The sequence below is a fragment of the Plecotus auritus genome, assembly GCF_963455305.1.
Source record: "Plecotus auritus genome assembly, chromosome: 5".
Lineage (NCBI taxonomy): Eukaryota > Metazoa > Chordata > Mammalia > Chiroptera > Vespertilionidae > Plecotus > Plecotus auritus.
Genome location: NC_137776.1, coordinates 152,223,360 through 152,251,271, shown reverse-complemented (window position 1 = coordinate 152,251,271; position 27,912 = coordinate 152,223,360). Strand labels below are relative to the sequence as shown.

General features: G+C 39.0%; 1 protein-coding gene across 7 annotated transcripts in view; it reads right to left on the bottom strand.

Moving 5' to 3' along the window:
- Window positions 1-27,912, bottom strand: part of NTRK2 (neurotrophic receptor tyrosine kinase 2) — a 312,241-nt gene that overhangs the window by 235,844 nt on the left and 48,485 nt on the right. For all 7 annotated transcript variants that reach the window (XM_080669807.1, XM_080669808.1, XM_080669802.1 and 4 more), the window contains 6 exons: window positions 22,281-22,417; window positions 21,646-21,778; window positions 18,954-19,256; window positions 9,566-9,601; window positions 6,613-6,713; window positions 296-395 (listed from right to left, as the gene is read on the bottom strand). In XM_080669807.1, the coding sequence (XP_080525933.1) occupies window positions 296-395; window positions 6,613-6,713; window positions 9,566-9,601; window positions 18,954-19,256; window positions 21,646-21,778; window positions 22,281-22,417 (810 nt within the window). The remainder of the gene's footprint in view (window positions 1-295; window positions 396-6,612; window positions 6,714-9,565; window positions 9,602-18,953; window positions 19,257-21,645; window positions 21,779-22,280; window positions 22,418-27,912) is intronic.

The window sequence follows — 27,912 nt, the reverse complement described above, 5'->3', positions numbered from 1 at the left end:
GCAAAAGGGAAACTTGGGCACTATTTGCCTATATCATTATTAGTCACTTGATACTCAAGAAACCAGTCCTGTGTCTTCTGGGACAACTGTCCTCATTGGAAAGTAGGTAGTGCTGAGTAATCAACATTATTTTGCTCTGTCTTGGTTTGTAGAATCATATCCTTGTTGCTATTTTTTCAGCCTTACAACCTAGTGATCATAAATCTAGCTGCTTCCTTCTTTAGTGGTAATTAGCATTAGTCATAAGCCAAAAATGATTCCACATAAGAAGTAAAATAAACACAACCCTTCTTACCTTTCATGCCAAACTTGGAGTGTCTTGCCAACTTCAGCAGAAACAGCATTACCAGCAGACAAAATCCCACTACAGATGCAATTATCACCACAGCATAGACCTAGAGAAAGGAAGGGAGGACAGTTATGACCTTGCTAATTAGTTTCCAATATCCAGATGATGATGATGATGATGACAATTAATATTCATAGGATGCTTACTACTTGCTCTTCTAAGAACTGTATGTATATCAATTCACTTAATTCTCAACAATCCTACAATGATGTATGTATTATTATTCCTATTTTTCAAATGAGAAAACAAGTTAAAAGTTATAAAATGCATTTCTAATTGATATTATGTAGATATATACATATATACAACAGATATATGCACAGATATATGGAATATATCTATACTGAGATATAATATTAGATATATCTCTATCTCTTCCCATCTACCTACCTACCTACCTACCTGGAGATAGAAGAAAGAAACATGAATAAAAAAAATACTGATAATATTTGAAGTTGGTGAAAGATATGAGATTCATTTTACTGTTCTTGCAACTGTTATGAATGTTTGAAAATGTTTATAATAAAAATATTTTTAAGTTGGCTATTGTTGCTCTTAGAAGTCAGGGTTCTCTGAAGTACTAAGTGGGCCTGGAAAGGAGCAAGATGGCACTTGTGGGTGAGTTCACTTGTGAAAGCTCATTAGGTTGTAGACTTACGATGTGTACGCTTCTCTATATGTATGATAGAGGTCAATTCAAAGTTGTTTCTTTTTAACTTAAAAATGTAATTGTAAGATGTGGATTCTATAAGTTGAGAGAGTAAATGCAGAGAGTAAATTCTATGCGAATCCTGTCTCACCCCTGAGCTGGAGATCACAGAGGCACAAGTGCATGATGCTAACGAAATGCACAGTAACATTTTAGAAACAAAGATGGATGCAGGCTGTGTATCTCCTTCCATTTCTCCTGCTCACCCCAAGGCCCTGCTGCCAAGAAAAGTTTGATTCTCTACACCAGGACTGGCAAGTATTTGTTATAAAGGCAGCTGATTTCATTGCTGCTGCAAGATCTTAGATTAAGGCAGTGGTTCTCAAACAGGGAGAATGTTGCACCCATGGGACATTTGGAAAATTGGGGTTGTCACAATTATGGGAAAGCATCTAGTGAGTTGAGGCCAGGGATGCTGCAAAACATCCTAAAGTACCTAGAACAGCATCCCACCACCACAACAAAGATGTAGTCATCGACAATAACAATGTCAATAGTGCCAATGTTGAGAAACTCTGCTCTCTCCACCTCTGCCATAAATGCTAACTTTCCAAAAGGTGTCTGCTTGTCAGCCTAGTCTTGCAATAAGGATGAGGCTGGAAGAACTTCCTGCCAACACATGTACTAAAGCAAGAATTAAAACTTTGTTGCTTTAAGCCACTAAGATTTGGGAATTCTTGTTACTGCAGCAGAGCTTATCCTAACTGATACATCCTCACAGTGAAAGGATTAAGAATGTGGGTTCTTCCTGAGTTTAAAATTTAGATTTACCATTTATTAGTTTCATGACTTCAAAATTACTTAACCTTTCAGAATCTCGTGATCTTCATGTGTAAAGAGGGAATATAATAATTCCACTTTACAAGTTGTAAATCCTCAGTGAGTTAATGCAAATAATGGGCTTGGAATAGTATCTATCTACAATAGATATTAAATGAATGTCAGCTATCATTTTTATTGAGTTTATTGGGTGACATTGGTTAACTAAACCATACAGATTTCAAGTGTACAACTCAACAAAACATCATCTCCACAGTGCATCATGCACCCATCATCCAAAGTAAAGTCTCTCTCTGTCCCCATTTATTCCCCTTTGCCCTCTTCCACCCACCCCCTGCCCCTTTCCCTCTGGTTATCATCATACTGTTGTCTGTGCCTCTGTGGTTTATACATAGTTTTGTTTGTTTGTTTGTTTTTGCTTAATCCCTTCTCCTTTTTTCTTACCCAGCTTCCTATGTCAGCTATCATGATGATCATAATAATGATAAAATAGATTTAGGAAAAAATTAATAAGCAGCCCAAGATCACACCTTCGAAGCTTGGGATTTGAACAAAAGTCTGCTCAAGTATAAACCCTATAATTTATCCACTATATTACCTCTCCTAAGCATGTGGCTGGAAGGGAAGACAGGATAATAAAAATACATGGCTAATCCTCCACAACACCTTCTCTGGTGTCAGATGGGGACAGCATTAAATAAGTCACAAAGCACAGAGAAAAGCACATGCCAAGCACTTGGCAAAGGCGTGATAATTCTCTTCTCTGGTACTTGAGCTGTGAGTGGCTCTCTCACAAAAAGCTTTTGCAAATGTCTAAATATACACTAAACTCTCTCCACAGTCTATATACAAACAACATGGTAATGATTCCTAAAAAGCTAGTTTTGGATCAACTTGTTCTAACCAAGATCATTTCCCTCGATTTGCCTAATTAGTTTGGATGTGTTTGTTTTGTTTTGTTTTTTTAATCTTTATTTCTAACATTTTCATGGGAAAGAGATCATGGTATTTTAGCTCTAGGTTTCTCCACCCTATTAATATTTCCAGATTTCTGTGGGTAGAAGGAGAATACCTAAAGAAACAAATTCAAACTCTATTTTATCAATAAGGAACCTGGGATGGAGAAAGGTTGGAGGACTTAGCCCTGAGTCCCAGGACCTCTCTGAAGTCCCACAGTAGTCTCTTATCACTTTGGAAAGTACCTGAGTGGCATTCAGGAGATCTGAGTCCTTATGTTTGCAGAACACTTTGCCTTTACCTGTAAGAACTAGATCAGAGCCTTCACTTCCCCAAGTCTCTATTTCCTCATTTGTCCATGTGAATAAGAATATCTGCACTGCCTTCTCTGCATTATTAAAGAACACTTAATTCAACCTGCAGAGAAGGGGTATTACTGCTGAAAAGCAATTAATGATCTGCCAACAAATACTTAGACCTATTAAAGTAGCTTTTAAATGTAAAGAATACTTTAATAAACAAAGATTCTCTTGAAAATGAGAAGAATCATTTCCTCAAAAATGGTTTCATAAAAACAGAGTGAAAATGTATTGTAATTGTGTTGGGGGTGGTATGGTCTTTATATGGGGACAAATAGGGGTGAGTTGGTTTGTTTGGGTGGTTGGGTTGAACGGTTGGTTGGGGTTTTGTGGTTTGGTTGGCTGGCTGGCTGGTCCATTTTTACCTGAGGATATCTCTTAGCATAAAACAAGGAGTTGCCCTCCTCTGGAAATCCAGCAAGTTTCGTGGGAGCACTTGGAACAGAAAGGTGAGTGAGTGGGGCTGTCTTCCAAGTGCTCTGACAACTTTAACTTTTGCATCAGCTCGTGGCTCTGAAACTTTTCTTTTAATTGAGTAATCCCACCCCTGCCCCTGTGATCACGGAATATATAATCTGATCCACACATAATTTTTAAATTTTCTTTTAAATTCTAAAAATATTGTCTTATACCCCTCAGACATATTTCCAGGGGCCTCAGGTAGAGTCATAAATGTAGAGACTTAACACAGATTATTTTAACTGATCTTGCTTTCCAGTGACCCTCCTGTAGACAGTTCAAACATCACTAAGATATGCCAGTGAGGAGCTTAAATTTATCATTTGGATTCAAAAGAGAAAACTGCAGTTGACATAATTTTTAGTAACTGGAATACCTACACACCTGTGGGCTTAACACATACTCTTAAATTCCTATGGACACAAACAATTTTCTCAAATCAAAAACATTAAGTGGTTGTGAGTTGGAATAAAAACTGAAATGATTGCACAAGGCAGAAGGTAAACGCATTCTACAGTTGACTAATCACAGCATTTGTCCTGCTGTTTCAATGTAATGCATAGAATCATCAGTGGAAATGTGTGTGTGTGTGTGTGTGTGTGTCTCCATAGACTGGATGTGCATATTTTGAGCCTCCCATTCTCTCCGCTATAGCCCTGGTTTAAATACACATCACATCTTTGTATTACTGTACTAGACCCCTAACTTATCACCCCACTTCCAATCTCTCTGTTTGGCATCCCAGTCTATAGTATTCACATGAATCTAATCAGCCTAATTTTCACTGAGTACCTCCTTGGTACCAGGAATTATTCTAGCGACTAGGGATACAGCTATGAAAAATACTGACCAGGTTGCCTACTGAGAATCTTACTAAAGAATCTAGGGAAAGGAAAAAGGCATTAAACAAGCGAACAAATAAGCAAGCAAGGTAATTACAGACAGTAATAACTACATAGGGAAATGGCTGCCTGCTGGCCATCCTACATAAAGCCATGTGGTGACTTTTGGGAAATGCATGCTTTATTGAGGGAACAGCAAATGTTAAGGCTGTGAGATAAGAGCAAACCTGGAGCATGCAAGAGATTATTTTTAAAAGACAGGTGGTGCCCAGCTGGTGTTGCTCAATGGTTGAGCGTCAACCCATGAACCAGGAGGTCACGGTTCAATTCCTGGTCAGGGCATATGCCTGGGTTGTGGGCTAGATCCCCAGTGTGGAGTGTGCAGAAAGCAGCTGATCAATGATTCTCTCTCATCATTGATGTTTCTATCTCTCTCTCCTCTTCCTCCCTCTCTGAAATCCATAAAAAAAAATTTTTTAAGGCAGGTGGTAAGCCATGAGGAGATGTGGGAGATGAAGTCAAAAAGACAGAGACCAGCAAGGTATGTAGAGGCCATGTTAGCCACTGTGAGGATTTGGGCTTTTATAATGTAAGTTTTTTTACAATGTATTGGGAAGACTCTGAGAATGATAATAAAAGAGTAATCTGATTTGTGCTTTTCAAAGGTCACTTGGGTTGCTGTGTGGAGCCAGGAAGATGACAAGAGTGGGAGAGTAGGAAAGGTAGAAGGCGTGGCAGTCACCCAGGAATGAGCAATGGTAGCAAACTCTCTCTGTAAAGGGCCAAACAGTAAATATTTCCAGCTTTGCAGGCCTACAACTACACCTGGAATTCTAGCACAGCAAAAAAGTGGCCACAGATAATATGCAAATGGACATGACTACTTTCCAAGCAAACTTTATTTATGAACAGATATTTGAATTTCATAAAATTTTCATGTTACAAATCATCCTTCTTTTGATTTTTTTCAAACCACTTAAAAATGTAGAAACTATTCTTAGCCTGCAGACCTCACAGAAACAGGTCCTGAGCCAGAAGCTGGCCCTCAGGCCTTAGTTTGCCACCTCTCCCCCTCCCCCACCCCACCGAGTTAGCCTGAAGTTGTGGCAGTGGACGTGGGGAGACATTTGGAGTTTATAAGGATGCAGAGTTCACAGGACATGCAACTGGGTTCACACAACAAGTGAAGAAAAGGGAAAAACGGAGGAAATTTGCTGGGTTTTTACCTGAGCAGCTGACAGATCACCCCAACCCAGAACCCTGGAGCCCTGTGATCTTGGGGCGCTCACAATCCCCTTTCATTGCCTCCTCACTGTGCAATAAATCTAACCACCTGGCACTGTGTTTCAAATCTGAATCACCTGGCACAGCCAACTTCTCCAACCTTGCCTCCAACTGCCACCCTTCACCTGCCTTACCTTCCAATCACCACTGTTTTCCAGTCTGCAGGCTCCTGTTCACACCCCCAAATCCCTTCCCTTCTGTTCCTCTATGTCCAAATCCCAGGCATCCTGCACCGGCATGGAGAATGCCACCTGTCCTCAAAGAGTCCTGGCTCTCCCAGCATGAAGGAAAAGAGTGCCAGCCCCTCTACTTCTATTTCTCACACCACATAGCTCCACCTCTATTTGTGTGAGGCGCTAGGATTCACATCTCAAGCCACTGACTGAACTTTAAGCTAAAAAAAAAACCACCCAAAAAACAGACCACATATATATCCTTACATGCGGATACAGGCACTGAAACTTTTATTAAAATATTTAAGATCAGTGTGGAGGTGTGGAAGACAGAAATAATTATATGTGTGCCTGTACGAGAAAGCTGCTTTCTTGCTTTTCTAATAATAACTTTTTAAAGGACAGATATTTAAAACAGGAACTGCTAGCAATAAGTCAGAGGCTACCTTTATCACTTCTCTTAAATCTTTCTATTAATCCCTCCAATAGTCAATGCCCTGTTTACATCCGAGCAATAAAAAGGTCTTGTTGAAAGATTTGCCTTGAAGCAGCTCCAAAAGTCTTCTTTTAGCTAATGTATTTCATTTTAGACAAACATTTTTAAAACATTCAAAATAAAGACAATATGCTAGCTACCTCCAACAGTAAGCATCCAAAATGCTCAGAACCAGCCTAGGAAACAACTATCTATCCCACTCACCGAGAGACGCTCCCGCCCGGCTTTGTCAGCAACATCTGTGGAAGGAATCTCATTACTTCTGTTCGTGGTGTCCCCGATGTCATTCGCTGCAGTCCCATAATCTTAAATTGGAGAAAAGGGAAAGAGACAGAATAGTGAAGTTGTCATTAAGCTATCAACAAACTATGACCTGAAACAAAGCCAGACAGATCACAAGATTCCAAACCACTGACAGCCTGGCTGGGGAGGAACAGCATCCGACTGGGACTGCACACTGCCAACTTCATACTCAACCCAGATCACTGCATCCTTGTTTGGGTGATCAAATTCTAAACCTTGTTTAAGGTGTTTCTTTGCACATAAGACTATATGCCTTTTCTGATGAGGCACTTGGCATAAATACAAAAGAGAATCAATCATCTATGAGTCACAGATTTATAGACCTGGAAGAGTCTTTAAAGACCGAGTCTAACCATCAGTTTTGCAAATGAAAAATGTTCATTGACTGGTCTAAGGTCAACTGGCAAGAAGGTGTCAGAGCCTAGACCTGAACCAGACTGGAAATCAGCAGTACTGATCCCAAGGCAGATGCATCCTATTTGGGTAAGAAGCAGCCACTAGAGATGAAATGTGGAATCAAACTGATAGGGAACTTGGGTACACACATGAACTTTTTTGAAGAGTTATGAATCATTAATATTTCCATTTCAGAATTAATAGACAGGGAGCTGTGCCAACATAATCTTTAGAATTGTAAGGATGCATTATCACATCAACATGTCTCAAAAGTAGTGCCATCTTCTGAATCAATTTTAGAAAATTAATGACTGATTTTTTTTGTGTGAGCCAAAGTTTTTATTAGCAATATTGCATATAAAAGTCAGAAAATTTGGTAAACATAATGCAGACAATGTTCCTTATAAATATTTTGTATTTTTTTCCTAAATAGATATGGTGCCTTCAATTTGCATCCTGAATAAACAACCTCATTAAGTCAGCCCCAGCTAAACTCTCTTGGAAGAATTTTTATGCAAGCCTTGGGGTAACCAATTTAAATTATATTTTTATTAGCAGTGTTTCTTTGAATTTGAATGAAAGTAACAAAAAAGGCATCTATTTTCTATCTTTCTGCTGTTTTGTTTTTGACTGCAAAAATATATGATCACCATTTCCATTTTAAATGTATTAAAATTTAATTTCAGACACTAAGGGATATCATTTACTTGCTTATTTTTACCTCTTCATATCATACCCAGCCACTCATGGCAAAATTAAATCATTGGAGTATCTATAGTTTAATATCATGGCATTTTGACGCAAAGACAAAGTGCTATCTGAGGCCAATGGAAGGATGGCATTAAGTCTTGAAATTACTGTAAAGGAGTCGAAAGCATAATTTTAAAATGTTAAATCACAATGAAAACATATTTCTCTGTGATACAATTTGAGATACTCTTCCTTTAAACCATATCAAGATAAATAAAAACAAAAATAAACAAATCATATGCACAAAATCATCCAAACCAGAGCATGACGGAATTGTAGTTTAACATGTATAAAGCAGGTAAAGAAAATATAATCTCCTAGTTAAAATTAGTTTACAGAATCATTTCTAGAAAAAAAAATTTCAGTGTGTATGTAAAAATATAAAATTAAAGAAAAATATTTTATGAAATAAATGTATAAACATAATATTTTAATAAATCTAACTTTGAATCAATCTCAAACTTCAAGCCCAGTCTTAAAATTTAGCCTGCACTTCCCCAAACAGAGGCCTCCTGGCCATGAAGGTGGTTTGAAAATCTGTGAAAGATGGATTTTCACACCTAGCAAAACATCCCTGGCATTTGACTAAAATGGTAAAGTACAGATGAGATGTGTGGTTAAAAGTTAATATAGAGTACCTTTAGGTTTCCCCCTCCCACATTCCTAAAAGAACCCCATTTTATTCAAGGGGTTCAAGCACATCCACCAGGGAAACTAATCTAAACTCCAGGGGTGGTTCTAGTTAGTCAAGGGGTAATCCATCCTGCTTATCAGTCAGGGAGGCAAAAATGGTTCATGACCCAACTGGGTCTTGAATCCAATACAAGGAGGGTCAGATGGAGGTTTCTGGAAAAATTACCTTTCTTCTGGAACCCTTTCAGAAACTCTTCCTTTTCTCAAATCAATGTGAACAACCGTAGCCCCTTTGTTGGCCTCAGCTAATAACGCATGGCGGTAGGGGGGCACAGGGAGGACAGTGGTGAAGGCAGAACAATGGGCAGAGGAGGGTAGAGATGAAAAAAACTTGGGTCCCTGATGACATGATTAAGCTGCTGGTTTAATCCACCCTGAAACATGCCCTACCTTTGAGGAGCCTGTCTGTGAGCCAAACTTCCTTATTATATAAGAAACGGAATTTTGAATTGGGTTTACTGTCATAACTAGAAACCGATACACCACCGTTTTCTTGGTAGCCATGGCTTTTAAACAGGCAATTAGTTCCCAATTATGGAAACAAATTGTTGTAGCAGAATGGATTTACTACTTCCAAGAACAGAGCATGAGACAGAAATGCTATTTACAGGCACTGTAAATATCAAGGGAAAATGGTCATCAATATTAAATGATTTTGCCCAGCCGGAATGGCTCATTTGGTTCAGTGTTGTCCTGTGCACCAAAGGGTTGTCGGTTCGATTCCTGGTCAAGGCACATGCCTGGGTTGCAGGTTTAATGCTACACATACAAGAAGCAACGATCAATGTTTCACTCTCTTGCTCCCCCTCTCTCTCTCCCTTCCTCTCTCTAAGCATGTCCTTGGGTAAGGATAAATATATAGAGAGAGAACAATTTTTTTAGAAGTATTATTTTGGCCTATGTATTACCTGAAATGTATATTTAACTGCACTTAAAGGTTTTCTGTTAGCTGATTTATTTCATGCTAGACAAACATTTTGAAAAAAATACAAAGTAAAAACAATGTGATAGCTACCTTCATAAATTAGATCAGGATAATTTGGGTCTGCACCTAAAAAGCAAAACAAAGCAAAAAAATTGTAAGTATGCATTCAGAGTTTAAAAATACTAACTTTTTCCCACTAAAATGAGCCAAATATTTATTGAAGATTTTATGACTGAATAAATTGTTTTATAGAACAGGTAAATAAAACCTGAAATTCTGTTTACTTTATGTTAACTCTGCTCCCCTCCCCAGGCCCACAACTTCCACCCCTCTAAAAAATAAAAATAAAAAATAAAGAGAAATCACAAATTACTTTAGCTGGAAAAACTCTGAGAATCTGACAATCCAATCTTCAAACCCAGCCTTCCAGATCATTACAAGCATGTTTGGAGGAGGATAGCACCTATTTTATTTAACAACTTATTAATTTGATTTATATTTTTTAAGTATTTGGATATGAGAACCTTCTTTTGTACTATGGTGGCCCACCATCCCAGATTGCCGGAGACCAAGGGGATTCCTGAGACATTGGACTTGAAGTTTTAAAACTGGGATGGTTTCAGGCAAATCCTTGCAGTTTGTCCAGGAATGAGGGCTTTCCCTGGGCATAGGGCTGTTAGTGCTAAAACTGGGACTACTGGTAACCCTGATCTGTTCTCATGCCCTCAGAGACCCCACACCCAGTCACCACCCACTTTTACAGGCATAATTCCATAAGAAAGTCAAAAGACATAATGAGGATTTGAAGCAGATTTATCTAAGCCGCACATTGGCAGGGTGTCAGTAGAAATGACTGACAGGTGCCATCAGCCTCATCACAGAAAGGGAGCACCCAAACACATTCCTCACACAAAGCTCCCCGGAAAATCCAAAACATTGAATTAATCCAATGTAGCAAACGTTAGGTACAGAAAAGCGGGATTTGGGGGTGGGGTCAAAAGTACACAAGTTAGCCTATAATCTGTAACACAGGCTATTGTCCAGATTTCTGACGCCTATCGCTGCGTGCCTTTCCTACCAAGTTTAACCGCCAAGCCATTGGGTGACGTCTAAAATTTCTGGAAAGCACATTTTCTGACTTCATCTTCCCAGATGTATGAGATGTACTGTCACTTTACTTTTGTCCTCAGGAATAGCCAAATTTAGTGCAAGATTATGAAACTCACAGAAAGACAATATGGGAGGAACAATGATGGGTTTTTTTTGTTGTTGTTGTTGCTTTATTTTCCCTCCCTAGCATACTGTACTACATCTGATGAGGGCCTACTTGTCACAATAAAGAAATGCCTCTCCAGGTACAAAGGTTTGAGAAGCTTGGCACATGGAGGGTGCCCAGACCTAGCATTTATGCAGAAGAAGGGTCACATTACTCCAGCTGACCCCAGCTCATCAAGGATAGGATTTTGTTTCTGGCAACTGCTTAGTCAAGCGAACCTCCCAGGATGTTTACATTCCCATTGTGAGGTGGTTATTAACATCATTTTAAATGCAGACACAGGAAACAATCACCACTTTCCTCTTTGACTCTGGCAATGGTCAAATTCTGAAAATATCCTGCCATTTTTAAGTCTAACTTCTACCTGGTTTCTTTGTTATATGCTAATGGTAGAAACTCCGGTTGGTGATATTCAGGACTGAAAGGTGACTTAGGCAAGGCAACACTAGCTCTGAGGGGAAAAGCCAACAGAAAGAGAATGAATGAAAAAAATGAATGAGCAACATTGGATTTGAGTTATGCACCTGCGGTGGGGATCTGAGAAGGGTTAGGCTTCCTTGAATCCTGTCCTAGTAGTTCTCATTGCATAACAAATCTCAAATCTAGGCAGCAGGAGGTGGCATCAAGCCGGAAAGCTTCATGTTGGGAATCTCTGGAATAGAATATGGATTCTAGGAACTCCATTCCATCCCACTGGCATTCCAAACAAGCTGCAGACTACATTCTCCCTCCACAGCTCACTCACAGGCAGAAGCGCCAAGCAGGAATGTTTGCCTGTCTGATGTCCGAGTACTACTTTCTGAAGGCTTTGTTGAGCGTCTCCAGGTCCTACACTCACTTGCACTTAGGTTCTTACCTAAGGCATGTTGCCTAGAACTACAGGAGGAAGACTAACAGGGCCCCAGGTCAGCCTGAAGCACTCCTGGGAAAAGAATAATAGAGACTGTATCACAGTCGCACATGCACTCCCAACAAGCTCTGTATTAGACCTGCAATGTCTGCACTCCCAAGAGAAGACCTGTGGGGCATTTAGGCTTCTAAACATGGTCCATAAAATCACCTTCCCACCCCTTCCCAAATAATATCAAATCAGAGCACCTCATCATCCTCTTAACTGGATGCTAAATGACTTAATTGAGGATTTTTTAATTTCCATCTTCTAATCTCAGTTATTGCTCATGAGTAAATCTTATAACTTTATGTAAATCTTCATGAGTAAATCTTTATGACTTTTAACTGTAAGACTGTACAGTTAAAGGAAAAAAAAAAAACATTTGTAGGAATAAAGAAATTTGTGGGAAGATAGGTAGCCTGACAGTAGGGTTCCCTTTCCATTCTGTTGTCATGATAAAAATAATGGTGGAGGCCAGAAAACACATCTGTTTCCCTCCTTTAAGCTTTTAGTCTCTCTCTGATGCCCTCAAAAAATAAAAGAGAGAGAAAGAAAAAGAAAAGACTTTTCTTTCAATTCTATTTTGAGATTCTCTTTAGTGTGATATTGAAAAGTATTTCAAAGAATTCCATATGATAAAGCCATAGCAAAAGGCCTGGTCTTTTCAAATGAACTGGCCTTTGTCAACAGTGTTTTCTAGCTCATAGTGGTTTGCCTTTTGATTCCAGATCCCTTTCCTCTCCCCTTTCTGAATGGCAGGCTGAACTCAGGGCCCAAAAATATTGGAGGTTCAGATGTCTGAGTTTCATTTCTGGCTGAGCCATGAATGTAGGCAGCATGGCGAGTGAGTCTGCTCACTTTTCCTGTACAAAGCAGTCTTCCCCATGACAGGAGCGGATAATAGCATTGGCTCTGGCAAGTCCTTGGGAGTTTCGGGAAGCATAATTAATTAACATTAGTACTCTCGAGACATAAAGAGCTATTTAAGTATAAATCTTAATTATCATGATCAGTATGGGTTTATGGCCGATCCAGTCTTCACAGTTATTTAAGGCAGAAAGGCAGGTAGAACTTTCCTCTCACTCCCAGGACAAGAAATGGGAACTGACAAATGGCCTGGGGGGCAAGTGATGGGAAGGAGCATATTTTCTCAATGCCATACATTTGGAGGAATTTCCTTTCTCTAGATTCTTTGGCCTAAGTACACCAGATCTAAATCTGCCAGTTTGAGGGTAATTCTAAGTGCTCTAGTTCATCCAGATGTCATTAATTTCTTGATAAAACAGCACAAAAAAGCTGTGGGGAAAACTCTCCCAGTATTTATAGTTGGTTCCTGATGCAAACTTTGCATAGGAGACAACAGCTCCTGAATTAGGAAGCATAAGTCACTAACTCCCACTGCGTGTGTGAATGAGCATTCTTGAGCTGTGACATTCTTCCTGAATGAGTGGACCATGGGGACAATCTTTATGTACTGCCTAAAGAATGGAAAGCTTCAAACCAAGGTATTTTATCGACTAGTGCCCTGGTTAGGTTTGTTCCAAGTCTAAATGTTTAGTCACTGAGGTAATGATTTCCATAGAAAAATGTACTCTTAAACAATCAACTCACGTTCATAGAGCTATCTGACCTTGGAAAGGTGTGCTGATTTGAAGATAATAGCAAAGTCTCCAGGATTCTCCCTCATGACACTCACAAGCATCATGCCATTAATTTTTGTTTAAAATTCTACTTAAAAGACACCCTCACCACTTCTAACCTCCCCGCAGCCTACACACACACTTTCATGTCATCAAGAGGATTTTTCTATATGTGGGATTGAATTCCAATGACAGCCACATAGTGGATCAATTTCACCTCAGACAGGCTTATTTTTGGCCCGTAAGCTAAATAGGATCCAGCAGAATCTTTGGAGAATTCTCAGATAGCCCCATGCTTTCTACGTGTATGCCTGCACTGCTCTTTCTACTTTTTAATTCACTCTCCCAAGCCTCCGTAAGCCATGGATTAAATTCATCCTACTTCTTGCCAAATCCAATTAAAATGCATCTCAGTGCAACAATTATTCTATATTTTTATCATTATTACTATTGATATCCAAGAGGAGTCAGTGTGGATGCCTGACCAGTGGCTTCCCCTGGGTTCTACGGGGCACCATGTCCAGTATTTCCATGCCACTCGAAAGTCAAGGCCATCAGGAATGTAACTACTTCCAACCAGTCTGTTCTCTTCCATGCTCACAGCTCACCCATTTCTGTTTTAGGGACTTTTTGTTTTTACTTCTGTTTTAATATCTTCCAACATGCTTCATCCTCTAGCTCCAAATAGAGAATGAGTTCCTAAGGCAGGTGGACCATCCAGTGAAAATCTTGGTTCTGAGCTGAAGAGGAACACGCACTGAGGACAGCAGCACTGTCATATTAATTCTCCTGGCTGTACTATGCAAACCCACTCCACTATGATCCCAGGTTGCCTGCTTCCTTGTAAGCCAGGAAACTCACAATGTTTAAAAGAAGGGATCTCATCAAAACAACTGAGAAAATATAGCTAAAACATTTTATCAGAAATATTTATAAAAGCTAAACTTCATCACTTACTATATGACGACAGCTGAAATACAGAACACATATAAACTCAAACTTGACCTGTTGTCTTTAACTTGGAATGTACCCTTTAGACCAGCAGGGAAATGAATTGCATATATTTGCTATTTATTTTTCTTTCATTTTTAAATGGGGAGGAAAGGGAAAGAAATCCATTCTATGCAAAGCCATTATCTGTATGCTCTGGCTCTGGCTACAAATCTTGTAAATACCCACAAAGATGTTATCACACAAGCCAAGTGAGGTCAAGCTATAATTGGTCATACTAGTGTATGGCCCACGAGGGCCATTTATATCCACTGTCACTCTGGGCCAAGTCTCTTTCATTTCCACTTTCATTTATTACTCCTTGAGAGCTGGTCCTTGAGTAAATACTTAAAGAGAAAAAACAAAATCAGTCTTTTCTAAAAGCAGATATTTACATTTTAAAGACATTTATAATATTGCGCTTAATTTTTATTTTTGATAAATAAATGGTATTTATTTTAAAGAGGATATTTTAGAGACTCCAAGCTATTATTGTGCCAGGAAACAATTCTCCTATCACTAGCTGAGTTAAAACAAACAGAAATTGATAAAAATGAGGCCACATGGATAAGAGGAGGTAAGCTCTACCAAACACTGGCACCATACAGAAGCGTTCAAAACAAAATACATCAAAATCCCACCTAAAATAGAAGCTACTAGCTTTATATGGACAGAGCTGTGCATATATCAAAGCACACAGGCCACTTCTAAAACTTTTAAATGCCTGACCTTCACCCTGCACAAATTCACCTCCAACAGTTTCAAAAAGCAGTTGGCTAAATTCAAATAAAGTCTGCAGTTTAGTTAACAGTAATATACCAATGTCAGTTTCTTCATTTTAGCAGATGTACTGCAGTGCTGCAAGATGTCAACAATAGTAAAAACTGGGTACAAGGTAGCTGGGAACTCTCTCTACTGTAAGCAACTTTTCTGTAAATCTAAAATTATTCACAAATAAAAAGTTTACTTAAGAACAAACCAAAAGCAGTTGTCCCAAATCAGAGTCCCTGAGTTAACCTATGAAGCTGTAGTCCTTATAACATACAAGAAAAACACACAGTAATCTAGAGATTTACTACAGCAAATGTAGCCAAACAGCTAAACTCAATTAAGAGGAAGAATTAATGGGAATGGCCGCTGCCAGGGCTGTCTGGGCAAGGCATCCAAACATTGTGTGTTTTGTTGTTTTTTTTTTAATTTAATAAATCTTTATTGTTCAGATTATTACAATTGTTTCTCCTTTCCCCCCCCCCATAGGTCCCCTCCACCCAGTTCCCACCCCACCATCTGCCCTTACCTCCCCCACCACTGTCCTCATCCAGAGGTGTACGATTTTTGTCCAGTCTCTTCCTGCACCCCCCCATACCCTTTTCTCCTGAGAATTGTCAGTCCACTCCCTTTCTATGCCCCTAATTCTATTATATTCAGCAGTTTATTTTGTTCGATTTTTAATTCACTTGATATTTAGGTTCGCTTGTTGATAGATATGTATTTGTTGTTCATAATTTTTATCTTTATTTTTTTCTTCTTCCTCTTCTTAAAGAATACCTTTCAGCATTTCATATAATACTGGTTTGGTGGTGATGAACTCCTTTAGCTTTTTCTTATCTGTGAAGCTCTTTATCTGACCTTCCATTCTGAATGATAACTTTGCTGGGTAGAGTAATCTTGGTTGTAGGTTCTTGCTTTTCATCACTTTGAATATTTCTTGCCACTCCCTTCTGGCCTGCATAGTTTCTGTTGAGAAATCAGCTGAGAATCATATGGTGCTCCCTTGTAGGTAATTAACTGTTTTTCTCTTGCTGCTTTTAATATTCTCTCTTTGTCTTTTGCCCTTGGCATTTTAATTATGATGTGTCTTGGTGTGGTCCTCTTTGGATTCCTCTTGTTTGGGGTTCTGTGCACTTCCTGGATTTGTAAGTCTATTTCTTTCACCAGGTAGGGGAAGTTTTCAGTCATTATTTCTTCAAATAGGTATTCAGTATCTTGCTTTCTGTCTTCTTCTGGCACCCCCATAATTCTGATGTTGGTACACTTGAAGTTGTCCCAGAGGCTTCTTACACTATCTTCAACTTTTGGGGATCTTTTTTCTTTTTGCTTTTCTGGTTGAGTGTTTTTTGCTTCTTTGTTTTTCAAATCTTTGACTTGATTCTTGCGTTCCTCTAGTCTGCTGTTGGGTCTCTGTATAATATTTTTTATTTCTATCAGTGTATGTTTAATTTCTAGTTGGTCCTTTTTCATATCCTCGAGGGTCTCGCTAAATTTATCAGCCTTTTCTAGGATATTCTTGAAAAGCCTTATAACTGTGGTTTTGAATTCTATATCCAGTCATTTGTTTTCCTCCATTTCTTTCGTTTGTGATCTGTTTCTTTGACGCCGCATTTTTGCTGCTTCCCTGAGTTGGTAGGGTAGTTTTGTGTGCTAGGTTTCCTATATGGCCCAGTGGGTTGGCCTCCCCAGTTAACCTGAGGTGGACACTCTTGGTGCACCCCTTTGTGGACTGTGTGTACAGCCTTGTTGTAGTTAAGTCTTGATTGTTGTTGGTATCACTGGGAGGAATAGACCTCCAGGCCAGTTGGCTGTGAGGATAAGCTGTGTCTACGCTGGGAGAAGTTCAGTGCTGGAGACAGCCTTATAGGATTAGACTTGCAAAATTGCAAAAGCCTCTGTGCTCAGATTGGATGGGGTGGAGTCTCAGGGCGGAGCAGACAGTCTTGGCTTCCCGTCAGCCCTGCCCTTGCGCGAGTGCCACCAGACCTCTGCCTTTGGCGACTCCCCTGAGTTTCCGCCTGACAGTCCCGATTCCCCCTGTAAGAGCGTGGGTCCCCAGGGGCTCGCCCAGAACCAGGGTTCAGTGCAGTCAGAACTAGGGTTCAGTGCAGTCAGAAGCTTCCAACTCCCTTCCGCTAGGGAATGCCTGTGGCAACCTCCACATTCAGCTTTCTCTGTGAGCACTCTCCAGACCCGCCGCGGCTCCCCCGGGTCTCCGAGTCTCTGAGTCTCCGTGTGCCTTTCTCTCTACCTGACAGTCCAGACTCCCCCTGTATGAGCCTGGGTCCACGGGGTTTCGCCCGGAACTGGGGTTCAGTGCAGTCGGGGGCTTCCTTCCCCCTCCCACCAGAGAAAGTCAGTCAGGCACTCAGTCGCCCTTCCACTCTGCATGCGTCTCTGTACCTCAGCCCTCCTTTGCCGCTCCTCTGATTCTTCGTGAGCTTTCCTCTTTCCTTCTAGTTGTAGAATTTCCACTCAGCCAGCCTTCCTGTGGTTCTGGATGATGTCTGTTCTGTCTTTTAGTTGTAGTTTTGAAATTGTTGTGCAAGGCAGCAGTTTAGGTGCTAACCTATGCCGCCATCTTGGTTTCTCTCTAGAGTACATCTTAATCCATTGTGTGTTTTATACACTCCTGAAAGGATGTTTGTAAATCAAACTTATAGAATTCAAATCACAGTTTGAACACTAAGGAAACTTGTGCATTACATAGCTGTGTAATAAATTCCAGGATGGGAACACTTATTATGATTAAGAATTATGACATTCTCATTTACTGTTTTTTGAAGGTGGCTTCACATACATCACCTTTCCATGGGGCTGCCCTGCGAGCCACAGGAGTTTATGCTTCCCAAGCAGCCCCAGTCTCATGGGCCTCCAAGTTTCTATTTTCCCTTCCTTCTGCCAAGCCATCTTTGTTGGCTTTGATTAACTGGGAGCTATTATGGTGAGGAATTCAACTCATGTACAGGTCCCAATAGCCAAACACAAGCCTCAGCCTCCACAACAGGAACAGGTCTCTGGGCAACTACACCAAGCAAGCAAGAATACTTCTCTGAACAACAGGATCTGAAGCAGATAAAGGCATGACAACTATCCTTGCTGTTATCGGGGCTCACACTAAAATCCTGCTGCTGGACCTAGAACAGACTCCTGATGCCAGCCACCCTTTTCCCAACCCAAGCCACTGGTCAGACAGAAACTATCACCAGTCCTAGAAAAACAATTCAGGACCTGATCAAAAGGAGGTCTCAACTCAGTCAGTCCAGGTAAACAAAACATGCCAAGGCACTGGTTTCTCATCCATGGATCAGAAAGTAGGATTCTGAGTTCCAAATGGATAAGGGGCTAGAAAATACATCTTAATTTGTTCAGGAGCCAACCAAACACGTTCCTTCTGCTCATGGTTTTGCCACTGTCACTACAAAATCTCATTAAACAGTTGGGATAAAAATAATGTGTATATCAGATCATTGTTCAAACTTATTCATCCCCACCATCACCTTCTTGAGAGAAATAGGAGTCCCTACCCCTGGATTGGCTTTGGCCCTGGGACTTGCTTTGACCAAGGGCACATAGACTGAAGAGATCATGTGCCAATCCTGAACATAGGCCTTAAGAAGCCTTGCACATTTCTAGTTGTCTTTATGAACTTTATACTCGCCATAGGAAGCAGGTCTCCTGTGTAGGTATTGCTGTTTCACCCTGCACCTCCGAATAAAGACCCACAGGATGAAGCTGTGGGTCTTTTACAGACCCATAGAATGACCAGCTAGTTCAAAATAATGAGACTAAATAATGATGTTGTAAGCCACTGGGTTGAGGGAGGGGGTTGTTATTGTACATGATTCTGTCCATAGTTGAATGGCAGACCCTATCCTCTCTCCAGATGCAAAAGCATCAAGTACTTACCGTCATCACCAGGCCAGCCCATGAAGTGAGCAGAAATCTGTTTCTCATCCTTCCCATACTCATTCTTGGCGACTAATTTGTAGTCCCCATTGTTCATGTGCGTGGGATTATCCAGCTGGAGGCAGCCGTGGTACTCCGTGTGATTGGTAACATGGATTTTAGTACAGATGTATTTGGACTCATTCAGTATTGCCCGGTTATAGAACCACTGAAGCGCTGGTTTGGGGTTGCCTTTCACAGTGAATGGAATGCACCAGTGGTGGTCTGAGGTTGGAGATTCGAGAAATGTGATAGTTGGAGCAACTAAATTGAAAAAGAGAGAGTTAATAGCATCAGAAAGCTCACATTTTCCCCCGCTCCAGATTTCTGTGTCATCAATAGGGGATTTTATTCAACTATTGTTTGGTTTAAGAAGACATATGACCTGCAACCCTGGAATCCATCAATATTTTGTATCCTTATCAAGGTTGATTTAACTCCCTACAGAGAGCTTCAGAGAGACTCCTGCCCCTGCTCAGCTGAAGACCCATGCATCACAGTCATTTTCACATCTATTCAGTGTGGGAACCCGCTCCGAACATATCCTAGAGATTTCTGACTGGGGAAAGGGTTCAACTGAAGTTGACTTGGGTTTATGTGCCTTGATATTATATAGATTGATCATCAAAACATTGAAGGTCACTATTGCAATACTTCATTAAATAATACAAAAAAAAAAAAGACTGGCAATCTTGCCTGCAGTCCTAATCTCACCTAAATTATTTAAAACAGATCAATGCTTCAAATGTTCCTATTGATGCTGATTGATTTCACTGATTGTCAATAGTAAATGCTCTTTAAAAGCATCACATTTACTTATAATACAGTTGGGGTTTTGGGGGCTATGTCAATGTTTTGATCCTTCTAATAGCTGAAGTACTATCTAAACCTGGACAAACAAACTAGAGATTATTTTAACATTAAATATAAAGAACTTTATGCTTCAGTAAACAAACATTATCAAGTAGCATATTTAAACAGTAATTATCCTAGGTGAAGGTATTAAAAACCCCTCATAGTTTATTTTAATGTCGTCTGACTTTGATAATATATTCAAGGACTGTAAACACTTTTGAGACCTAATAGCATTCTTTCTCAGATAGAGAAACCCAAGTCCAATGAGGGTAAATAACTTGGTCAAGGTTACCGATTGAGGCAGATCTGAAACAAGAATCCAGGTCTCCTGGTGCCCAATCCAGAAGCCCAGCTTCCTGGATGTATAGTTTCTGACATGAAGGGGGTGGGGGTGATAACTAATACACTCTGAGCAAGTTCACTGCAAAGATGAGCTCAGTTGTTAATATTCTTTATCACTTATTCCTCCTACTCTTTATCTAAACTTTGATAGATAAAGCTAATTCTTCAGACCATGGCTACCACATAGATATCAACCTAAATCCAGAACATTTTGAACTTTCATGTCCTTATCTGTAGGTCTGTGTTGCAAACACAGGACCACAGTGGGGTAGGAACCACACTTACTAGTACCTTCCTCCCACCAGCCCAAGACCCCATGCCCAGGACACACTTACTCCTTCCACCAAGCTCAAAAGAGCTTTGGGTGAGGTGTTGATTTAAGACTATAAAGTTGGAAGCTTGTTGCATATGTTTGGGGGTAACACTGATTTCAGGCTTCTAGGAAGGTCGAAATGATTAGAAATTGTAAGTCCATAGTCTACTGGGCATAGTGGTAGTACTGCCAGTGACAAAGGATTATGGTTGGTAATTTCAGACATTCATTCCAAACACCACATACTGTAGGTCCTCTATGAGTGAACGTTAACCAGTGTCTACATATGTGCAATGTGGATTTGTGCAGACACACACCACACATCATGTTTGTTTGTTTGTTTTGTTTTGTTTTGTTTTGTTTTGTTTTGTTTGTTTTTGTTTTTTCAGAGTAAAAGTTTATTAATTTGTACCATCCAGCTCAGAATTTGCAATGATGTGAATAGTATATGTGATTTTTACTGAATATACATTCACACTGAGCATTACAATCTGGAATGTTAAGGTATGTGTCATGTTATTTATTAATACTAGAAAATAATGCACATATGCTTAAGAAGTATCACTATCCTCTAGCTTAGTTTCAACGTATACAGAAATTTAAAACAGATATAATAAAAGATTTTTGCAGGTGATAGTAATGTTCAATATCTGAAGTAGGACTCCTCCAACCTTCTTATGGAAACTTGATGTCAAATTAATGAGGTTTTATTGTATCAACAGTACAAGTAGGTATTTGTGAACAGCCAGCCCCATACTTTAGGTATCAGAACTCTAATGCTTTATATTGCTTTTATACAGAAAAAAAATTTAGAAACTGGTTTATCAGAATTTAAACTAAAAGTTATAAACAAGAGAAGAACCACCAGCTCAAAATATGTTCTATCAAATGAAGACTGGGGAGGCAGAGGACAAGCTTAAAATCAAAAAGAAGCTTAAGGGAAAGACAGCGCATGAGCGAGAGAGATTAGCAGAAATAGAACAAGTGAACAAGGCTGATAACATTTCTTAATTAAGTATGCACAGAACATGGCATACACTTTTTTTTAACTCACTTAAGCAGCACCCAGAGTGCCCCAACGACAAATGTAAGGGTGTCCACGATCATTTGTTAGTAAAAACACATGCTGGTCTGATTACGTACAATGCACAGTGAGGTTCACAGAATCTTGATCTTCTCCTACAAGATTTTCTGCCACACAAGAGATTTGCTTTCCACTGTCATCAGATGAAATGTTAGTTATCCTTAAGGAGCCCTGTGTGTGGCTTGTTTCATTCTACAAATGAATTAACAGACAAAGATAATCTTGGTTAGGACTGGTCCCAAAGTGACAAGATTTGGGGTTTCTTCCCCTAATTAGAGAAAATAATTGATAACATTAGAAAAGGTTTCCAGCCTAATCAAGCACAGGCAAAGGAGTAAATCAGACATTGTTCTATTTCTCTAGATGGCAATTGTTTAATATGTGAAATTGATTTAATCCTGAAACGCCTACCTACCTTCCTCCAAGGGAAAAGGAGAGTCACTCACCTTGCTCATGATGACACAAAAAGCTCACTAGAGACAAAGACTCTCGCCAGTCTATTGGGTTTACATAACTAAAATGCAAACCTGCATTAGTCTTTGTTAATTAAGAATAAATAAAAAGTAAATGTACACCAACAATTCCTCATATGTCGTCCTATAAAATATTAAATGATCATCACTAGGTTAATAAAACCTCAAGTTCTGAGGCACTCTCATCTGTCTATGATCACAGAGCCAAAGACGAGTCTTACCATATGTTTGGAAACCAGATTACCGACATCCCAGTACAAACTCGGAACTGGATCGCCCTCAACACTGCAAGATAACGTGATAGACTTCCCTTCCTCCACAGTGAGGTTAGGCGCGGCCAAATTTGCTGACGGCAAACCTGTGCAATAAGAGAAGTAAACGGAGACATATACAACTAAATACATGATTAAAATCACAGCAATAAATTTAAAACTCTTCATGCTTTAAAATTAATTATTATTTACTTCCTGAGACAGATATATGTTGATCTGAAAAAGAGCCAGGTCAATAAGTTTTACAGATTTAATGTGAACCAAAAATGTGTGGTAATAAGATTAGAAAGCAAATTTTACTCATTTCTTAAAAATAATATTGCAGAATAACTTTATTTAAAAAAACAACACTAGTTTGTAAAACTATGTCTTCTACTTCTTTTTCTGTTCTACAGTTGCTAATCTAGTTTTTTTCCACATAAACAGGCATATATCTGGGGACCACCTTAGCTCCCCATCTCCTTCACTCTACTTTTTAAAAATATATTTTTATTGATTTCAGAGAGGGAGAGAGAAATACAAACATCAATGATGAGAAAGAATCATTGATCAGCTGCCTCCTGCATGCCCCCTACAGGGGATCAAACCTGTAACCCCTATATGTGTTCTGACTGGGAATCGAACTGTGACCACCTGGTTCAAAGAAAGATGCTCAACCACTGAGCAACACTGGCCAGGCTCCCTCCACTTTTTTATAGTCAAGAACAAAAGAGTGAAAGGCATCTACATTTTGTATAAATCTATTTTTTTGCATTAAGTAATTCATAATCTAACCTACTACCAGACCTCAGTTTTGAAAGAGAATCTAACTATGGAAAGGAAATGTAGTTTCAAAGCATGTTTCAAAGCTATGTAAGTCATAGTTAAACATGATGGGTAAAATTGGTCATTCTATTTATGATATGATGAAAAAAGTTAAATAAATTCTTATTCCAATGAAAAGTTCTTTTGTAGAAAAACCCAGAGAAAGTACTCTTTATCTGATGAAATTTTGAACCTTATAAACATTTTTCAATATTTCAAGAGAGCATCATTTTAATACTTTTACATTTCAAATGCTAGCTTTCATTTATTGATGCTGCTGTCACTTCATTAAACAATCACACCTGTCAGGTGTTTACATTGCTTTTAACCATATAGGAATCACAGTATTTTTCACATGAAGGCAGGTCCCAGAGAGTGTAATAGTATATCAGATTCTGCCAGTCAAGCTAGTCCTTGCTTGGTATCAGAAACTCTGCTTGGGACTGCATTCACCCCAACAGCTGTGTCCCACGGAACTATGACACATGATTAACTCAGGAGTAACCTACAGGTCAGAAAAAGCAATTCATCTTCAACGGCCGTTATATTGCAATTAACCCACCCACCTAGTATTCTGTGACCCATCTGAGCTTCACAATGCTGTGTATACATACTTCCCTTATGATGCAGTCCTTAATGACAAAGCCATTATTCTTTATTACTAACCCCAGACTGAAACAAGATTTATGCAGCATGTCTCATGGTATTCCCACCAGTAGCAGAGGACTTCCTGACAAGTTCTGGCTTGCAGGAACTGGTGTGACTTTTTCAGAACTCTTCCTTCCTGTCAGCATTCATAGAGAGCAATGTTGTGTCTTTCATGGGATTTCAAAAGGCCCCTAATCCTCTGAGTTATACAGGACAATGAAGTGAATATGAGTGATCAAGAGGCAGTACAGTTAACAGGAATGAACTCTCGATCAGGAGTCAGGAGCCCAAGACCCTAAATCTGACTCATACTGTGTGGCCTTGGGTGAGTCATTTCCTCTATCCACATGTTTTCTTTAAATTTCTATAAAAATAAAATTCAGCTGTTCATTTAGAAGACCGAGCTCTAACTTCTTCTTGTTCTAATATTTGGTGACAACTTCCATGACAATTAAGTTTTCCAATTTATTAAGAAGTTGTCAAGGCAAGATATAAGAAAAGGGCTTACTTAGTGAAAAATCTCCTTGAAGTCAGTGGTATAATCTAGGTGACTTTTTAAAAACTATATATATTTTTAAAATCAAAATATATAGACACATAGTTTGAAGAGTCTATAATTCTACAAAACTTGTTATGAAAACATTCGGTCTACTTTGTGATGAGCAGTAGTCTCACCTCACCCATGTGGCACTATTTCCTATTCCCCACAGGCACTCATTTCATCATTAAAGGTTCTTTTTTGACATTGATCTCTACATTGATAAATACCATGCCTATATTGCTACTTCTTGTGTTAACATTATCTACTGACCTCTCGCTGTGGAAGACAAGATTCACTTTCACACAGAAGGCCAGCCCTCCCCACATGCCCCTAGCACAATCAACATACTCTGTCTTCATGCCCTTATATATGCTATAAAGTTAGGCTGTCTAGAAGTAAAGTTTATTATAAAAATATAAACCCTACAAACAGCTGAACCATCATATGTAATAGTTACATTTTATCAAATTTAAGTCAGCACTGATTATAGGCTAAAACACTGTCATATGTACCACTAAGGAAGGGAAAATAAAGATGCCAACTCAACTATGATGCAATGCTTTCTCACCACTGAGATCTCCTAATTTGGATGTTGAAACTTCTAGATATCCCATCAAATTTTTTTTCATCCTTTTTTTCCTATGTTCCATATTTTCATATATTTATTCTATTTACAGGGAGATTTCTTCAGATTTACCTTTCCAAACTGCTTCTGAGGTTTTTCATTCCTCAGTCCCATGTATTTATTCTCATTCTTTTGATCCTGAATGGTGTTCTATTTTTATAGCACCCCGTTTTTCTTTTATAGGTGCAATGTCTCTTCTGATCTCTGTGAGATATTAATGATCATTTCTTTTTAATTGTTTTCTCTCCATATCAACTTTGTTTCTTGTAACTTTTGCTTCCTTTCTCTCTTTGATCATGTTGTGTGTATCTTTTATAAGATTTTCTCAAACAGTTGGTGATCCTTGGCCATTTATACATCCATAAGAATGAGGTATTAGAAGCATTGCATATTTATTCACTGTTGACTTCATGTAGGAAAATATTATTGGTCTCGGGTACTCTCTGATGTCAATATTATTAAATCATTTTGGGAAAGAACTGGTCAAATTATTAAAATAATGTTGTTTCCCTGTCCTCCTTGGGGAAGGAAGAAAGCTGAAAATATCGATATTCAGTATGTAAATCCATCATTTTCTTATGGTTTTCACAGCCTCAACTCTATGTGGAGATCCTCGTGACCTACATTTTATGCTCTTTAGAGAATAAACCTGCTGAGGAGAGAGAGGTGCAGGCACCTAGGACGTATGGAACAAAAATGGGATTAACTGCTTCTTAATAGACTTTCAACCAATCCCCTCTATTCGGCATTGCCTGTGCTGTCACTTCTTGAGCCTTGTAGTAGTTCTGCAACATAAACCAAGCTTCCTCTTGCCTTTCCCCATTGCCAACTTGGTAAATAGCACTCTCAGCCTTTAAGTCAGTTACTACTCATCCAGCTGCTTTCCAGCTTGCAATTAATTTGTGTGCTTTATTGACTCTTCTGCCATCTTCTTTGTACTTACAAATTTATCTGCTGAGGCTGGAGGGACCATGGAGCCAGGGCTTGCCATGGTGCTTGTTTTTAAGGTCTGACCTTCTTCACAGCCAGAAAACATCAATGGAACTTGGAGACACCCCTCTTGGTACCTCAAATACAAACCTATGGGATGAATTCCCTACCTTTTATAAATGTATCTCATAGTTTAGAAATTCTGAGCAGAAAAGGATAAAAATAAAGAGTTTCTCAGTAGAGAATCCTATGCCATAATCTTAATTTCCACTATAAAATCTGTTATAGTTTTTTCTTCAAGCCTAAGCTTATGTAACTAACATTCTAAAAATATTTGTTTAATTACAGTAATAATAATAGCCTTTATATAGGCATTCACTAAACCATACATTCTTCTCTAATATTTTAAGCTTTTGTTTTATTTAATCCTTACAACCAATCTTAAAGTTAAGTATTTTGCCCTTATTTAATTAATGCAGACTATGAAATTTGAAAAAGTCAAATACATCTTCTCAAGTTGCCCAAGTATCTTTGTCCTGGGATTTGAACCCAAAACACAGGATCCTCACAACTACACTACACTATCTCCCAGACTGCATATATCCATTTTAGCACAGACCATAAAAACCAATACATATCCATGATCTAGGAATTTGATTCATTAAAAATATAATTACATGTCTATTTGTGAAGGAAGTTTGAGTCTCCTTTATTTATAGGGAAATTGTATCACCCTGTCATAGCAGTTTCCAAGGGAATCAGTGCAAAATTGGCCCAGTCTAGATCTTTTAAATGTAAAGTCTTACACAAATGAGTAAGCATCTGACTCACGTTAATTCTACAGCATTAATATGCTGGCCAAAGAGTTAATAATGGAAAAAACAATCTGTACTTGAAATATCACTTGAGGTTTAATTAGCACAATAAAAATGAATTGGGAAGCATGAATAGCCAAGGCAGGATAAACCATTTGCCAGGCACTACTTCCTGGCTTAATAAGATTTGAAATCGGCACAAGAACAGAGCAAAGCTCAGCAATGCTTCCAACAGCTTCTAGCACTACAGTAATGGGATCCTGATTTGAGCTTCAGAGATGTCGTCCTTTGCACTCTGAGAAACCTCACTGGAGATAAGAGATGGTCATCTGCCCAGGCAGACAGACACCTCTGTGTCAGTGTCTCTTGACCTGGATGTGTTCAGGAAAAACATACCAGCCTGTAGACCTCAGCAGAAAATCATAAACCATCTAGCAAAACGGCAGACTTTCTTTAGACTAGAGCTTTCATGTGCACATGAATCACCAGCAGATCTTGTTAAAAATGTTGCTTTTTTTCCAGTAGGTCTGGGTTGGGGCCCGAGAATCCACATTTCTAACAAACTCTCTGTTCCACAGACCACACTTTGAGTAGCAAGAGTTTAGACAATGTTGTTCACTAAGCTTCTGTTTCTACAACTATTATTCTTAAACCAACAGTGGTCTAAGTAATCACCTAGTGCACCAAACTTTCCCCAAAGTGTGTAGTGTGTTCTTTGACAATCTAATTCTTTGAGATGCTCTGTGGTTAAAAACAGAACAAAACAAAACGAAAAAAAAAAAACTGCAATATTAAAAAAAAAAGTTATACAAAATTTATAACTCTGTTCACTATGCACATTACCATTTTATTTTTTAAACGTTATTGCTGAAAGTATTACATGTCTCCTTTTTCACCCCATTAACCCCTTCTAGCCCATTCCCACCCACCACCCTAGGCCTTCACCACCCTATAGTCTGTGTCCTTGTATGCATATATATGTAAGCATATATGCATACAAGTTCTTTGGTTGATCTCTTCCCACCCACCCACCTCCATTTTAAAAGCTCAGAGAAGCCCTGCTCTAAAGAAACCATTTAATTTTCATTGATCTTATATTCACCAAGCTTATTTGAGTATATACCATTTCACTGTGATATCTTGTCATGGCTTTATTTTTATTTGAAGTAATTTGACAAAATATAACATATACACATATTTAAGTTCAAATATAAACTA